General features: G+C 43.3%; 1 protein-coding gene across 5 annotated transcripts in view; it reads left to right on the forward strand.

The window, feature by feature from the left end:
• YEATS2 (YEATS domain containing 2) overlaps positions 1-16,131 on the forward strand; it is a 69,120-nt gene that overhangs the window by 41,910 nt on the left and 11,079 nt on the right. For all 5 annotated transcript variants that reach the window (XM_089509570.1, XM_089509569.1, XM_089509572.1 and 2 more), the window contains 6 exons: positions 1,135-1,266; positions 1,696-1,794; positions 3,913-4,024; positions 4,613-4,686; positions 9,580-9,659; positions 14,743-14,941. In XM_089509570.1, coding sequence (XP_089365696.1) covers positions 1,135-1,266; positions 1,696-1,794; positions 3,913-4,024; positions 4,613-4,686; positions 9,580-9,659; positions 14,743-14,941 — 696 coding nt within the window. The remainder of the gene's footprint in view (positions 1-1,134; positions 1,267-1,695; positions 1,795-3,912; positions 4,025-4,612; positions 4,687-9,579; positions 9,660-14,742; positions 14,942-16,131) is intronic.

Genomic DNA, 16,131 nt, shown 5'->3' on the forward strand with positions numbered 1-16,131 from the left:
ACAGCAGACATTCATATGCATAAAGGCAACAGAACTCTTAAAATTTTCTTCCAGAAAATGCACGGATGGATTTGGGCACATCTCCATCCAAGGAGAGTGAGTTGGGCCAACAGTAACATCTGACATCCTTGGACAGCTGACAGGGTTTCAGTGCCCTTGAAGGATGCACTTTGCCTACTTCCCACTCCCCACAGTTTTATTTATTTTTATTTTTATTTGTTCAGCCCTGTTATGAGTGACAGGCAGCTGGATCTAGCTACCTTTTTAATTGTTATGGGACATTGTGGGAAATTAAAACAGTGGCTGCCCACCACAGCTTGAAGCATTGCCATGTCAAATAGTCTCCCTGGGCCCACTGACAGAGGATGGCATCCACTTTGTGGATCACACCTTCCAGGATCTTCCAACATACTGACTGGAGATTCTGGAATTTTAGTCCAAAGGCAAAGTAATTTTACCAAGATTTACAATTTGCCAAAGACTTCCTTCAAACAGAAGAGAGCTGTCACTGAGGAGCATTCTGTCTCTGTCCTTGCAATGAATGTGCGCTCTAATGGTGGAGTCAGCTCATGTTGCAAGATCTATATTCAGACAGTTCTGTGGAGATTTCTGAAAGAGAAAAAATAGCACCTGCAATTCTAAATCTGATTCAGGTCTCCAGTGGCTGCTGTTTTTAAAACTAATTTATCGCTCTTGTGACATGTTCAAATTGTAAATTCTAAAGAGTAAAGCAAGCTAGAAGGGATGTGTCAACAACAAATACTTGTTTGATTCTAGTACTGTTACTTGTTTTTGCCTGTGAAGATCATAATAATGGACCCTTGTTCTCAGCTGACAATCGTATCAGTGGTTATAGTACTGCTTCAGTACCATAAAAGCTCCATTTGTAAGTTATTGCAAAACACTTGTATCAATATTTTTATTGTCATAATTTAAAAAATATACCTGTTATTCTATTTAATCACCTGTCTTCAGCTGGTAGTGATTTTGAAATGATATTTGGGTCTGATTCAAACATCAGCTGTCCACCTTGTGTATTAGTTCTGATGAGTAGACAGGAAAGCTGTTTTCATAGCCTCTTTATTTTGTGAAGTAAGGCATAAAATGCCTTTTTAAATATCACTTTCATTTTAGGGGTGTTAAAGATTCACTCCAGTCAGAACAGTCCACAACAGGCTGTTCTGACAGTGCCCAGCCAACTCAAACAACTTGGTGTGAGTGCTGCCTCTGGAGGGGTCCAGACAATACTGATGCCTGTAAACAAAGGTAAAATGCAATATGTCAAGATAACAATGAGTATAGCATTTTAAAAGTAATGTTACATAGTACTTATCACACTCTTTTGAGACTAACACCAGTTTTAAAATCCCAAACTCCATTGTCAGACAATATCTTTATTAAGGCCAACCCAAAATGCATAAAATTGTAAACAGAAGCTTTTGGGATCTCCAGATCTCTTCATGAAGACAGATGTTAAGACAAAACAGCAGGGCAGGGGCAGAACAGATGTGAAAATGTACATAGAGAGTTTTAGTGTCAGTTCCAAAAACCCATGTTACAGTGGCCCCGTAGTTCTCTATTAGTGATGTGAAATAATCAATTTATGCAAGCGTTAACATTCTAATACTGAAAAGTATTTATTTACCCACCATACATTATTATTATTATTATTATTATTATTCTTTTCCCCCCCAGTGATACAGTCACTCTCTTCTAGCAAAGTTTCTGCCGTTACACCTGTAACTTCAGCTAATGCAACTATTCCAAGCCCTTCCACAGTGTCTGTTGCAAAAGGTAAAATATTCACTGTTGTGTTCAAATCTTGTGGAGGCGATAATGATTTTGTAATATACAGTGGAACCTCGCCATACGCGGGGGATCCGTTCCGGATCCTGCCGCGTATGGCGATTTCCGCCTATGCTCGAGCCCCATTGTAAACAATGGGGCTCGTGCATGGCGGCGCAGAGGTGCGCGGGGTGCAGCGGGCACGCGCGCCCATTCAACTGAATGGGATGCGCTGCCCCGCGCGCACGCGCCGCGGCTTAAGCACATATGCTCAAGACCGCGTATGGCGCGCCCGCCTATGGCGAAGTTCCACTGTACCTGGTTCCACTGGATGGCAGTATGGTGATCGCATTATTTGCCATTGTCTGTGACTAAATCTGGGTCAAATAGTTTTCTGTGGGTTTTTCGGGCTATGTAGCTATGTTCTAAAAGCGTTTCTTCCTGACGTTATGCCAGCATCTGGCTGGCATCTTCAGAGAATGCCTGCCTGGAAAAAGGTGTGTGTGTGTGTGTATATATACTGTGTGAGCCTGGGAATGCAGGAGTGATTTGCATGTGTATTGTTCTGTGCTGATGGCAGGCCTCAGGCTGGGAGGCTAATGCAAACGAGGATTAGTGTCTGCTATTTAGTGATCATTATCTGCTGGGAAAACTCCTAACTCTGAGTGGTTTCCCATTTGCATTTGCTGAGTCCTTACTTTGGTATTCCACAGGACTGGTAGCCAAATTTTGTTTACTTTAAGGGTTTCCTCTTTACTGCTGAAATTGTCCAGGTGTTTGTCGATTTCAGTGGCTTCCCTGTGCATCCTGACATGGTAGTTGTTGGCATGGTCCAGAATTTCAGTCTTTCAAACAGTATTTTATGCCCAGGATGGTTTGAAAACACTGAAATTCTGGACCATGCCAACCACTACCACTTCAGGATGCACAGGGAAGCCATTGACATCCACAAATATCTGGATAATTTCAACCAGAAAGAGGAAACCTTTAAAGTAAACAAAATTTGGCTGCCAGTCCTGAGGAATAGCAAAATAAGGACTCGGCAAATGCAAATGGGAAACCACTCAGATTCAGGGGCTTTCCCAGCAGATAATGATCACCCATTAGCAGACACTAATCCTCTTTTACATTAGCCTCCCAGCCTGAGGCCTGCCATCAGCACAGAACAATCCACATGCAAATCACTCCTGCATTCCCAAGCTCACACAGTATATATATACCCACTTTTTCCAGGCAAAGCATTCTCTGAAGATGCCAGCCACAGATGCTGGTGAAACATCAGGAAGAAACTCTTCTAGAACATGGCTACATAGCCCGAAACCCCCACAAAAAACTATCGATGCCGGCCATGAAAGCCATCGACTTCACATCTGGGTCAAATATTTGTTGGAATTTCTGTTGTAGAACCACTAAGCACGCCTTAGTGTACAAGATGGATTGAACGCACAAAGATCTGACAAGGTGATAATGTCCAAATGGACATGCAGGAATATGCCACTGAATTCTGTAACACTGAGTGATGTGTAAGTTAGAATAAATGAATTTGAGCTAGGATTATACTACAAAAAATTCCAGAAATTAGTACATTCATGATCAAATTCCTCTATGCAGGAGTAGTAGATTTGCAACAACAAATAACAAATGCACAATTATGTTTGTACATGTGTGCTTTGTAGGCACAGCAGTACAATATGATCCACCAAAAATGCACATCAGTATCTCTAAATATATAGGAACAGTCCTAATTAGCTATTATGCATAAGAAATTGTTGTTCTTAGCTGATATGTTTTCTAAAATACTAGGACAGAAGTGTGGAGTTTTGCATTGGTATCTTTCATGAAAACATTTCCCCAGTATTCTAAACTGGCTTGTTTCATTTTAAATCTACTGTTCCCTTCATTCTTGGTGTACTTTTTTTTTCATTTGATTTGAAAAGGGTACTAGAGTCAGCACTATATCTAGGTCCCTTTCTTATCCTATAAATCCATTTAGAATTGCACTTGCATTGTCAGCCTCGTTTGTTGATTAATTGAAGTATTGAGCTAACCCAAATAATTTTTCTTATATTGTTGTCTTTTAATTTCTAATTCTCTCTTTTTTTTTTAACTATTCGGTTTATTCTGAAGTTAAAGTAGAGCCTGATTCTTCAGGGCAGAGCTGCAGTTCCCTGGTCTCCCAAGATGGTGCAGTATCAGTAAAAGCAGAGGAAAGCTCTGAACTTGGAAATTATCTCATTGGGTAATTATTCTTTCCTAGTTTAAAAGCAAAACAGAGATCTAACTCATGGGAACAGGAGAGAAATGAGATCCTAATAAATGTTGGATTATACATTTACAATCCACTAGAATTTTATGAGATGGGAAAACAAAGCACATTGTTCTAATCTAGTGCAACAAGTTATGGTGATTCTGAAATGAAACTTCTCCAAGTGAGATTTTTGACTACTTAATGGAGCAATTTATAATGGCTATCAGGGTAGGGCCTAGATTAATAAGTAGTGTCAGAGTTCTTGCCTAGCAGGGCAGAAACAGTGTCAGCAGATGTACAGTAACAGTATACTTATTGGTTCTGTTATGTCAGGTATGTACATTACCCACTGGATGCAGTACAGAAAGTTGCATTTATATGCCTATGGATATGGCCGTAGAAACAAGTCGCCTTGCTTATCTGAATCCTGGATCCTATGTTTTTCTGAATTATTTAAAAGAAGGAAGTGTTACATTGGCCCTTCATGTCTGTGAGCTCATATATTTCTCTAAAGAACTACTGGTTAGTGCTGTGTATATGTGCACTGCCCTGTATAATACTAGTTCTTCCTTCTTACAGGACAGACTACTTAGACGATCTTCAGCAACTTTTGACAGCAATAGTGAAGAAAGTTCCATTAATTGCTGAGAGAAGTAAGAACTGAAAGGAAAAAACTGTTTATTAGTAGGTTATAGATATCACTACATTATATGGACACAATGAAGCTACTTTATATCTGAGTTAAAAAGTATAGTGGCCCCTTGGTATCCGCTGTGGTTTGGTTCCACAACCCCCCGCGAATACTAAAACCCATGGATGATCAAATCCTATGAAATACAGCAGTGTAGTAAAATGGTGTCCCTGATATAAAATGCCAAAATTAAGGTTTGCTTTTTGGAATTTATATTTTTTTAAAAAAATATGTTCAAGCCATGGATGGTTGAATCCGTGGATGCAGGAGACTGTATAAAGTCCATGTAGCCAAGCTCAGACTTTACTCTGCCTTGGCATCAGTTCTGCAAGGTATCTGCCATAAGTATCTCACATCATTTGTTTGCCTGATCACTCACAGCTGGAAAAATTGGTATTTGAATTTGAAGCCTACCACAGTATTGTTGACTCCCTGCCATTTAAGCTCAAGGTTTCATAGTAGGCTTGCCAGTATAAAAATTGGAGAGGAAACCTATACCTTTAATTGTTGTGTAGAAGAGAGAATTTCAGCAGATATTGTTTGTTGCCTGGTTGTGTTACAAATAGGGTTGCCATAAGTGAGGACCTCCAAACCGGGACAAATGTAGGACAAATGCAGGACAACATTTTCAAATGTAGGACACATTTTATAAAAATGGAGGACACGCAAAAAATTGAGGCTTTTTTAGAAATGTTCATATAAATCCATGTTTCTTAGGCATGATCAAAATGGAGGACATTTTGATATTATTCGTAGACAGATCACGGAAATGTACTTCCCTTTCTGGCCACCCCCCTCTCCCCATTCCAAACAGCACATTTGAGCATTGAACATGGCTTTATTTTAACATTGCCTCTTGCATATTTCAGAGGCTTATTCCACAACCAAACCCTTTGGTCAAGAGACTTTGGTTTTCCTTCATTTTGACTTGTTTTGTCTGTATTCCTCCCCACTAAATAAAGGAGACATGAAATGGAGTTAATGGGTACAAGTTGTTCAACAAAAAAGTCTTGTGAGACTCTGTAGGCAAGAGGTGCACCATGTTAAGAACTGCATTAAGCATACTTAGGCTGCTGCCACACTGCTTTCACTCTCATCACTCCATCCTATGGAATCCTGGGATTTGTAGTTTGTTGTGGTGCCAAGGCTGGGCTTTGAAATCTCAGGCATAAGAGAGGCAAAAGGCTTGGGCTGCATCTACACTGGAGAAATAATCTGGTTTGAGACCACTTTAACTGTCTTGCCTGAATGCTATGGAATTCTGGGAATGGTGGTTTGTTCCAGCACCACAGCAGAATGGCAGTTAACCCCTGGAAAGCTCTCTGACCAAGGTGACCAATGCCCTCACCCCAAAATGTAGGGCACCCAAGCAAAAAAATGTAAATAAAAGCTAAAAACACCCATGTACTTATAAATCCATGCTTCTTAGCCATGATCCAAATGGAGGACCTTTTGAAATTTGACAGAAGAGGACATGTCCTGGAAAAGGAGGAGGATGCCTGGTCACCTTGTCTCTGGTCCAAAATACACTGCAGAAATAAAACAATGCTGGACTGAAATGCCCAGAGTTCCTCACCAAAGCTGCATCCACACTGAGGAAATAATCCAGTTCAAGAGTGACTCAACTGTCCTGGGTTAGTGCTGGGGAATGCTGGGAATTGTAGTACACTGTGGCCCCAGAGCTATCTCTGACAGGGAGTCACATAACCCTCCAAACGTAGTTGAACTGCAGTGCCCAGAATTCCTCCCCAGGTGCATCCACACTGAGGAAATGGTCCAGTTTGAGACTGCTCAGTGCTGGGGAATCCTGGGAATTGTAGTCTATTGTGGCCTCAGAGCCATGACTGACAGAGAAGTCTCAATGTCTCCCAAACACTCGCATTCCCAGGATTCCCTAGCACTGAGTTAAAGCAGTCTCAAAGTGGGTTATTATTCCTGCAGTGTGTGTGAGAGATATAAAAGCTAGGGACTGGATTCATTTGGAGGATCTCTGTGTCCAAAACACACTGCTTGGACTGCCAGGGCTCAGTGCTATGGAATCCTGGGAATTGTAGTTTATTGTGGCACCAGAGCTCTCTGACAGAGAAGGCCAAATGCCTCACAGACCCCAGAATTCCAGAGCATTGAGCTTTGGCAGTTAAAGGGGTCTCAAAGTGCAGGGGGGGGGGGAGAGAAAAGCCAGGGAGTGTGAATGAGCAGCTCACCTTGGCTGTGGCTACTCTGAGAGGAGGAGGAGGAGGAGGAGGAGGAGGGAGGGAGCCAAGGGAAGTGGCCAGGACCACCAGAGGAGCCCCTGCTTTTCCTCATCATCGCAGCCTTCTCACTGCTGGCAAGAGGCTCTGCCCCCAGCCAGGCAATGCCTCCATTCAGTCTCCTTTTGTCAAAAGAGCTCTGGTGCCACAAGAAACTACAATTCCCAGAATCCCATAGCACTGAGCCATGGATGTTTAAGGGGGGGGGGGGGTCAAACTATTTCTGCAGCCTTTGCTACCCCAAAGCCTTCTATTATTTACCAGCAACTTGCAAGGCAAAATCTCTTCCTTCCAAGCCATTGAAAACCAACCCAAGGGGAGGGCTGATTGCTTCTTTCCCATTGGTCAGCTTCAGGAGAAATTTGCATATTACAAGGAAAGGTGTTTAGGGCCTCAAAAACGACCCTGTGATAAAGAATTACAACAATACTGACCTGGTAGACATTTAAAAGATGAGGCATTTAGACTCCCAGGGAAACAGGAACGATTGATGGCCTTTTTTTCTTTGCTCACTGTAACCTGAAAGTAATGCCTTTTGCAGGGTATATATACCAAGTGGGCTGGCAATAGTTCTGAGTGGCAGATGTCTTTAAGACCTGCTCTCTAGGCTTAAGTCAGGCAGGGAGGCGGGGAGGGTGGCACACAGCCATGGGGAGGGCTGGAGCTGCCTCCAGGGCCTTGCTGGGGGGGGGAGGTCCCAGGGGAGGGGCCAAACTGGGGTGGGACCGTGTGGCCCCACCCCAAACCGGGAAAGTCCCGCCCCCAGGCGGGATATGGCAAGCCTAGTTACAAACACCTGCTGAAATTCTCTCTTGTACACAACCATTTAAGGTACAGGAGCCTGTCCATTTTTCACTCTAGCTCCCCTATTTCATAGTAATTCATAATTACAGGCAGTATAGATTGAGATGCATTGAAGCATGTTCTTTCCAAAACATATGGAAATCTGAAAAATCACCATACCTTACACTGTGAATAATGTTTATTTATTTGCTCATTCAGAATAGTTTACCATAAAACTAGATAAAATAAGATCTGCAGCTGTAATAGTTGCACGTTATCCTTGCAGCTATTGATAAATTGTGGATATCTATTTTGCCAGTGCTGGCAACTTTTATGCAATCACTTGTCGTTTCTGTTTCTTCCATCTGTCAGTAATGACAGAAAATACACATTGATTTTTCTACCTGCAAGCTGCCTACATTGTTAACACTGTTAATGTTTCCCTGGTAACTGATGTGCATGAATCAAGGAGGAAAGTGAAAACAGCAGGAACATTTACAAATTGATAGCATTAAAAATGTAATAATTTGGCATGCCAGTTATGTGTAATGAGTCTTTTGAAGAAGAAAAAATGCTGTATCATATTCTTACCATTTCTTCCCTGTCGATTTTCTTTTGTTACATGTGTGAATTCTTTCCAAGAGCAAAGTTCCTTACCTTTTCCCTGGTGGTTTTAAAAACGATTGACACTAATTGTTCTTTTTCTGATTTGTTTAACAAATGGGATAACTGCTGATTAGTTTTTAGGGCCATTAGAATACTAATATCCATGTTCAATGTTCACAATTGTCACTCCTTTGTTGTTCCTTTGGTTGTTACAAGGGCTAAGATATTGCTCATTCACATTCCAGATAGTGTACCTTGTAGAGGTTTAGCATTTTATTGCTGCCTCCAATTCAAGAAATGCAATGAAGGACAAGTATTGGCACACTCAGTTGTCCCTTAAAGATGGGCAAGATGAGAGAAATTTGTGAACACAGCAAGAACACTCACAACTTGATGGCATGAAGAAAATGAAATAATTTGACATGCCAGTTGTGTGTAATGAGTCTTTTTGGGAGAAAAAAATGCTGTGTGATTGTTGTGAGCCTCCTTGTTGGCCAGTTATATTTTTACAGCTCTATCATTTATTTTTATTTATTTATTTATTTAGCTTTAAATTGCCTTTAAAAGTATTGGATCTTGCTGGTAATTTTTTTAAAGTGAAAGGCAGTAGGAAAAGAGGGAGATCACACTACAATTAGATCAATTCAATCCAGGAAGCCATACCCTTGAGCTTCCAAAACATAAGCAGAGCAGTTGATCATCAAGGATCTTGGGAGTCTCTTCATTCATAGGTTTATCATAAGTCAAAGTTGACTTGATGGCAAAAAACCACAACAATCACCTTTGATGCTATGACTCAGAAAACCACCCACCCACCTACATACAAACTTACCTCCATTTTACATACCTTCTTCAGTCACCTGCTTCCAGCCCCTTGAGCTTTTCCTTGTTGCCATATTTTTTTTTTCAGGGAGCCATATTCCCAAGATACTTCTAAATACACAGGATGCTACTTCTTCTACAAATACCTAAAACTCCCTCCAGTATCCTGTCAGAAGACATTTCTGTCTTCCAAACAATTCTTAGCTATTATAAGTCTGTCAGTATACTTCTTGATTTAATTTTTTAATGCCAGACTTGAGATATGTAGCCCTTTTGAGTGCTCCATGAGAATCTCATTTCCCTCTCTCCTTAAAGTTATTTTTTGAGATGATAAATTCATTTTCATTGCCATAAAAATCTAATGTTTATGATGGCTGTCCTCTGCTTTTTAGCTGAAGATGGCAATTCATTCTGTGCCAGTTCTGTGGAACAGTATTATAGCTGGAATATTGGGAAACGGAGAGCTTCTGAGGTAATCTTCTTAATGTATTCTATAAAACAGAGCTTAAACCTTGGAGGAATGTCTGCTGGAAATCTGTGCCTCTGTGGAAGGTGACCTTGATGTTTAAAATCTCCTCCAAAATACTTCTGTCGGTTTTGAAATAAAGTGTACTTTTTTAATCTAGCGCACACTTGATTTTGTTTTTAATTTAGTGGTATTTGGATTAATGAAATGTAAACCAGAGTTCCATTTTTAGTTGTTTGTAGCATCATAAAATGACATTTACTATGTCAGTGACAACATTATTATTTCACAGTGCCTCATATCATTCTGTGGTGTTTCAAGAATCAGTCTCAGTAGCCTTAAATATTGGGAATCACCTTGATGTAGTACTTAAGAGTTTTGAACCAGGATCAGGATGAGAAATCCCCACTCAACAAGGACACTTGGGCCCGTTACAGACCGCCCAAAAGGGGCGGTCATGGGCCGCTGCCGGTTGCAGTGTGGGGAAGCCGCTGCAGCCAAACTGCGCGACTCCCCCGCGCTGTAAAAAAGGAGCACGAAAATCGCACTCCTTCCGGGAACCCGGAAGAGATGTCGCAAGTGCCAAAGCGCGCACTTGCGACGTCTCTTCCGGGTTTAGACGTCTGGACGCTGCGCGTCCGTTACGTCAAGATGGCCGCGCCCATCTGTATAGGGCGGCGCCATCTTGCCGTACGGAATACGTGCGAGGGTCAAGGCGTGTCCGGAAGCGCCGCCCCTCATGCGTATTCCTGGTGCAACAACGGCGCTGCTTAGGCCCGTCTGTAAGGCGCCTTGGTTTGACCAATTTTATACTGTCAGTTTAACCTGCTCATCAGGGTTATTATGAAGACAAAGCAGGCTAGATAGATAGATAGATAGATAGATAGATAGATAGATAGATAGATAAATAGATAGATGCATGCTTTCTCAAGATCTTTGGAGGAATGGTGGAATGGAAATGAAATTAATCAGCCAGATACCATTGCTGTATTATAGACTGTTCTTTCCATTAGGTCTTATATATAGGGAACAGAAAACTTCACTAAAATAAAAGGGAGGTTTGAAGAAATAGCATCAGTGGAATTAAGTTCCCTGTTCGCTTTAATTTCCCCATTGCAATTTATTACTGTAGTTAACATGGTGTGGTAATGTTGACTATTCATTCATTTTTTTCTATACTTGTTTTTCTATTTTTGTTTCCTGTTTGACAAAATGACTCTTTTGTTGTGTGCAGAATACAGAAAAATGCAGAGGGCATCCAAACAATACTTGTCTTGTTCCCAGATGTCACAAGCTGAAATAATAAATAGGCCTCTGAAAGCATTTCTAAATTTCTGAGCCTTTACAGAATTCAAAATCAGATTTAATTAAAGTTAGATTAGATTTATATTCTCTAGTGGCATGTCCAGATATATTACAACCAGTACCTATTGTGTACAATTCTGATGCTTATCTTTGTAGTCAGTGGCTGTCCAGTTGTGGACTGCCAAATTCCCTACATCTGGTGGAAATATAAAAAAGGGCCCCCTTAGTGGCAATTCCCAAACTCTGGGATTCCCTGCTAAAAAAGAGACAAGGTTGACTTGTTTTTTGTCGTCCTTCTGCCATATAGTAACTGACTCTTTACACCAGGGGTAGGCAACCTTTTTGAGCCGGGGGCCGGGTTGCTGTCCCTGAGACAACTGGGGGGCCGAAAGGGGGGGGAGCTTCCACCCTCCGGGGGCGGGGCCGCGTGCCAGGGGTGGAGCTTCCACCCTCCGGGGACGGGGCCGCATGCTGGGGGCGGAGCTTCCACCCTCTGGGGGTGGGGCTGCGTGCCAGGGGCGGAGCTTCCACCCTCTGGGGGCGAGGCTTTCTCTGCTCCCTTTCCCAACCTCCCGCTGTCTGAGAGACAGCTAGAAGGGGTGGATTGGGAGAGGGGGTGACAGGTGCGCGCCTGCTCCTCCTGCCCTTCCGTGGCCCCCAGCTGCCTCTCAGAGAAGCAGTAAGGGCCCATGAGGGGCAGGAGCAACAGGCGCGCGGCCCCAGCTCCTGTCCTCGGGGCTTTGCCAGGCCTGAGGTGTCCTCCAAAAGACACCTCAGGGCTGCCAAAGCCCCACGGGGAGGAGGAGGCATGTGCCTGCCCTCTCCTCCTTCGCCCCTTCTTTCAGCCGAAAGGGCTCCAAGGAGCCCTTTCAGCCAAAGGGGAAGGCCGAAACCACTCTCACTGTTAAAGCAGACCTTTTAGCATTGAAAGCACTGAAAATACACAGAAATGCACTTTGGAAAGTCACACTGTCTCACCTTCAGAAAGAGTGCATGTCCCACAAACTGACATATCACCATCACTACCACTCTCCTTGTAAAAGCACACCTTTCAGCATTGAAAGCACTGAAAATACATAGAAATGCACTTTGGAAAGTCATACTGTCTCACCTTCAGAAAGACTGCATGTCCCACAAACTGACATATCACCATCACTACCACTATCCTTGTAAAAGCACACCTTTCAGCATTGAAAGCACTGAAAATACATAGAAATGCACTTTGGAAAGTCACACTGTCTCACCTTCAGAAAGACTGCATGTCCCACAAACTGACATATCACCATCACTACCACTATCCTTGTAAAAGCACACCTTTCAGCATTGAAAGCACTGAAAATACACAGAAATGCAGTTTGGAAAGTCACACTGTCTCACCTTCAGAAAGACTGCATGTCTTCATCTTCCTCCTCCTCCTCCTCCCTCCCTCCTCCTCCTGCTCCTTCCTTCCTTCCTCCTTCTTCCTCCTCTTCTTCATCCTCCCTCCCTCCCTCCTCCTCTTGCTTCTTCCTTCCTTCCTCCTTCTTCCTCCTCTTCTTCATCCTCCCTCCTCCTCCTGCTCCTTCCTTCCTTCCTTCCTTCCTCCTTCTTCCTCCTCTTCTTCATCCTCCCTCCCTCCCTCCTCCTCTTGCTCCTTCCTTCCTTCCTCCTTCTTCCTCCTCTTCTTCATCCTCCCTCCCTCCTCCTCTTGCTCCTTCCTTCCTTCCTTCCTTTCTTCCTTCCTTCCTCCTTCTTCCTCCTCTTCTTCATCCTCCCTCCCTCCTCCTCTTGCTCCTTCCCTCCTTCCTTCCTCCTTCTTCCTCCTCTTCTTCATCCTCCCTCCCTCCCTCCTCCTCCTGCTCCTTCCTTCCTTCCTTCCTTCCTCCTTCTTCCTCCTCTTCTTCATCCTCCCTCCCTCCCTCCCTCCCTCCTTCCTTCCTTCCTTCCTTCTCTTCTTCATCCTCCCTCCCTCCTCCTCTTGCTCCTTCCCTCCTTCCTTCCTCCTTCTTCCTCCTCTTCTTCCTCCTCCCTCCCTCCTCCTCCTGCTCCTTCCTTCCTTCTTCTTCCTCCTCTTCTTCATCCTCCCTCCCACCCTCCTCCTCTTGCTCCTTCCTTCCTTCCTCCTTCTTCCTCCTCTTCTTCATCCTCCCTCCCTCCTCCTCCTGCTCCTTCCTTCCTTCTTCTTCCTCCTCTTTTTCCTCCTCCCTCCCACCCTCCTCCTCTTGCTCCTTCCTTCCTTCCTTCCTTCCTCCTTCTTCCTCCTCTTCTTCATCCTTCCTCTTCCCTTCCTCCCTCCTCCTCCTCCTTTCCTCCTTCTTCCCCAGCGCTTGCCCCCGCCCCCTGGGAGGCCAGAGGCCATCCCAGGGGGCGGGGGGAAGGAGCGCTCGGCGGCCCCAGTGCTTGCCCCCGCCCCCTGGGAGGCCAGAGGCCATCCCAGGGGGCGGGGGGAAGGAGCGCTCGGCAGCCCCAGTGCTTGCCCCCGCCCCCTGGGAGGCCAGAGGCCATCCCAGGGGGCGGGGGGAAGGAGCGCTCGGCGGCCCCAGCGCTTGCCCCCGCCCCCTGGGAGGCCAAAGGCCATCCCAGGGAGCGGGGGGAAGGAGCGCTCGGCGGCCCCAGCGCTTGCCCCCGCCCCCTGGGAGGCCAGAGGCGCGGGGAAAAGGAGCGCTCCGGCAGCGGCAATCGGCGGCAGGGTCGGCCAGGGGCCAGTCCTACAGTGCTCGCGGGCCGTAGGTTGCCGACCCCTGCTTTACACTATGCTTTCTTGAATGCCTTTTTTCCTAGAAAGGCAGGATATAAATTTAATTAGTTAATACATTTTATTAGTTAAATTTAGTTAATTGAAGATAATAAATGCAATGGAAATTAAGAGTACATGATTTGCTAATAATGGACAGACTGACTATGTATACTGCAGGGAAAACAAACCAAGAATTTCAAAACAAATGGGAAAAGGCTGGAAAAATGTAGAACTAGTGTGGAAATAATATTATGTTCAAAGATTGGCATAAAACCAGAGACCCAGAACCTTAATCTTATAATTACACTTACATATCCATACCAAAATGGAATCATGTATTAGTTAAACGTGATCTTATTATTTAATTAGGACATATGTAATAATGCAAGACAGAAGTCTATAGCATTCTTATTTTTATTTTTATTTTATTCTACTTTTTTCTCCGCTCGGTGTTGTATATTCTTATATACTATATTAAAATTCAATAAATATATTTTAAAAATGGAAGATAATAAATGCAAGTAATACAATTACTACTATGCCAAGACAGCATTAGTTCCCCGTGACAAAAATGCTTGTGCTTTGAATGGTGTAACTATGCACTGAGAGATGCACATTACCTTTGATGCATTAAAAGGCTAAGATTTGAGTGTGTAGCACTTAGGAACCTATTTTCTGTAGTTCCTGATTTCATCACACATCTGATTAATGGATGTTGGTCTACAATAGCTTTATTGTTGTTATGTGTCTTCAAATCATTTACAACTTATGGCAACCTATCACATTTTTCTGTGGCTGAGAGTGTGACTCACCCAAAGTCACCCAATGGGTTTCCATAGCTGAGTGGGGAATTGAACCCTGGTATCCAGAGTCACTGTCCAATGCTCAAACTACTACACCAGCTCTCAAAACCTTATGCTACCATAAGTCATGGAGCAAAACTCTGTCTTTTTACAAAAGGCAACAATAGTTTCCTATATAATCATAATTGATCACATTTAAATTTATGCAAAACACTTTGATTCTAAAGCTGCCTTTTGTTCTTTCTGGCTTTTTTCCCCATTGCAGTGGCAACGAGCACTAACAATAAGAAAACTCCTCCATGAAATCATAGAAAAAAACCCCAAATTTCACAGTATTAGTCCTTTAAAAACCAAGCAAGTTGTCCAGTGGTGTCGCTCCCATGGCTATACGCCACCTGACCCAGAAACCTTTAGGAATGAAGATTCCATTGAGGATGTGCTGACACAAATAGACAGCGAGCCAGGTAAGGACTCTTAACTGCAGAACCTCAAATGGTCTGTTATGTTTTGGTGGATGATCTTCCCTCTCTTTGCATTCAGTAAGTTATATATTAGGTCCTATCCTTAGAGTTTCAACCTTAGACGCCTGCTACCAGTTTTCTTCTGTCACAGACTCTTACATCTGTACTTGTGGGACAAGGTCAGAGAACCATGTTTCCCTTCTGAGATCTAGCGCAAGTTACACCACCCAGCTGCTAAACATAGCCAGGTGTCAACATTGAGCAGCAAAGCACACAGCTGAATTTGAGCAACAAGCTGAGGAAACCCCAATCAAGCTCAGGTGTAGAATATTTCATAATGTTGTTTCTATAGAAAACATTACAGGCTATGGGCAAACTTGAAGTGAAAAAGATTAAAGGGATTTTCTTGCTCGAAATGGGGTTTATTTAGGTTGGTGCCCATTTACCGCTAAATTTTGGCAGTGCAGTTTGTGATGGGGAGGGAGGTTATGTGTACCAACAGCCTTCGGGTTTCCGCAAGGTATTTGGATCATATGCTGCCCCACTGCAGTAAGTATTTAAAAAAATTTGCTTTGGTAAGAAGTTTTATATTTGTTTGTTCATTTGTGTATCATGTTGTTTTATTCTTCACTGGGCTTGGGGGGGTGTTTGGGTTGGGTTGGGTTGGAGGTTGGGGGGGGCTGGTGGATTGAGACCAAGTCTGTAGTAATATACTGTCTTCATAGGCATAGGTGCCCTACCAGGAAAAAAAGGAAATGGCAATTCAAAAACCTAGCTGTGTCTGACCTTGATAAATTCAATCACATATTACACTATGAGCCACTTTCCTTGATGTGATTACTTCAGCACAGAATCTAGATGTACTCACATGCACAGTTTGTGTATATATGCAAATAAAACATTCTGTTACTGATTCACTTTGTAGCTCTTCCTAATTCATCAGGCTTAGGAGCCAGGAAACAGTGCTTCATAAAATATGTAATGGCTATAAAAAAGCTATATGTAATGGCTATAAAAAATTAAAAAAGCGGTCAAGACGGATCTCTTCCGGCAGGCCTTTCCAGATTAACCATCCCGGCCCAGGTTCCCTGATTCCCTCATTCCTCCCGTGGCCCCATCTTAGTGATGGTTGAGGATCAACAGAGGGATATCAGGGTTTTTAGTTTTAATTGCTGTTTTTATGCTTGATATTG

The sequence above is a fragment of the Sceloporus occidentalis genome, unplaced genomic scaffold, assembly GCF_023333645.1.
Source record: "Sceloporus occidentalis isolate IW3139 unplaced genomic scaffold, rSceOcc1.0.p SCAF_2, whole genome shotgun sequence".
In the NCBI taxonomy this organism is placed as follows: Eukaryota; Metazoa; Chordata; class Lepidosauria; order Squamata; family Phrynosomatidae; genus Sceloporus; species Sceloporus occidentalis.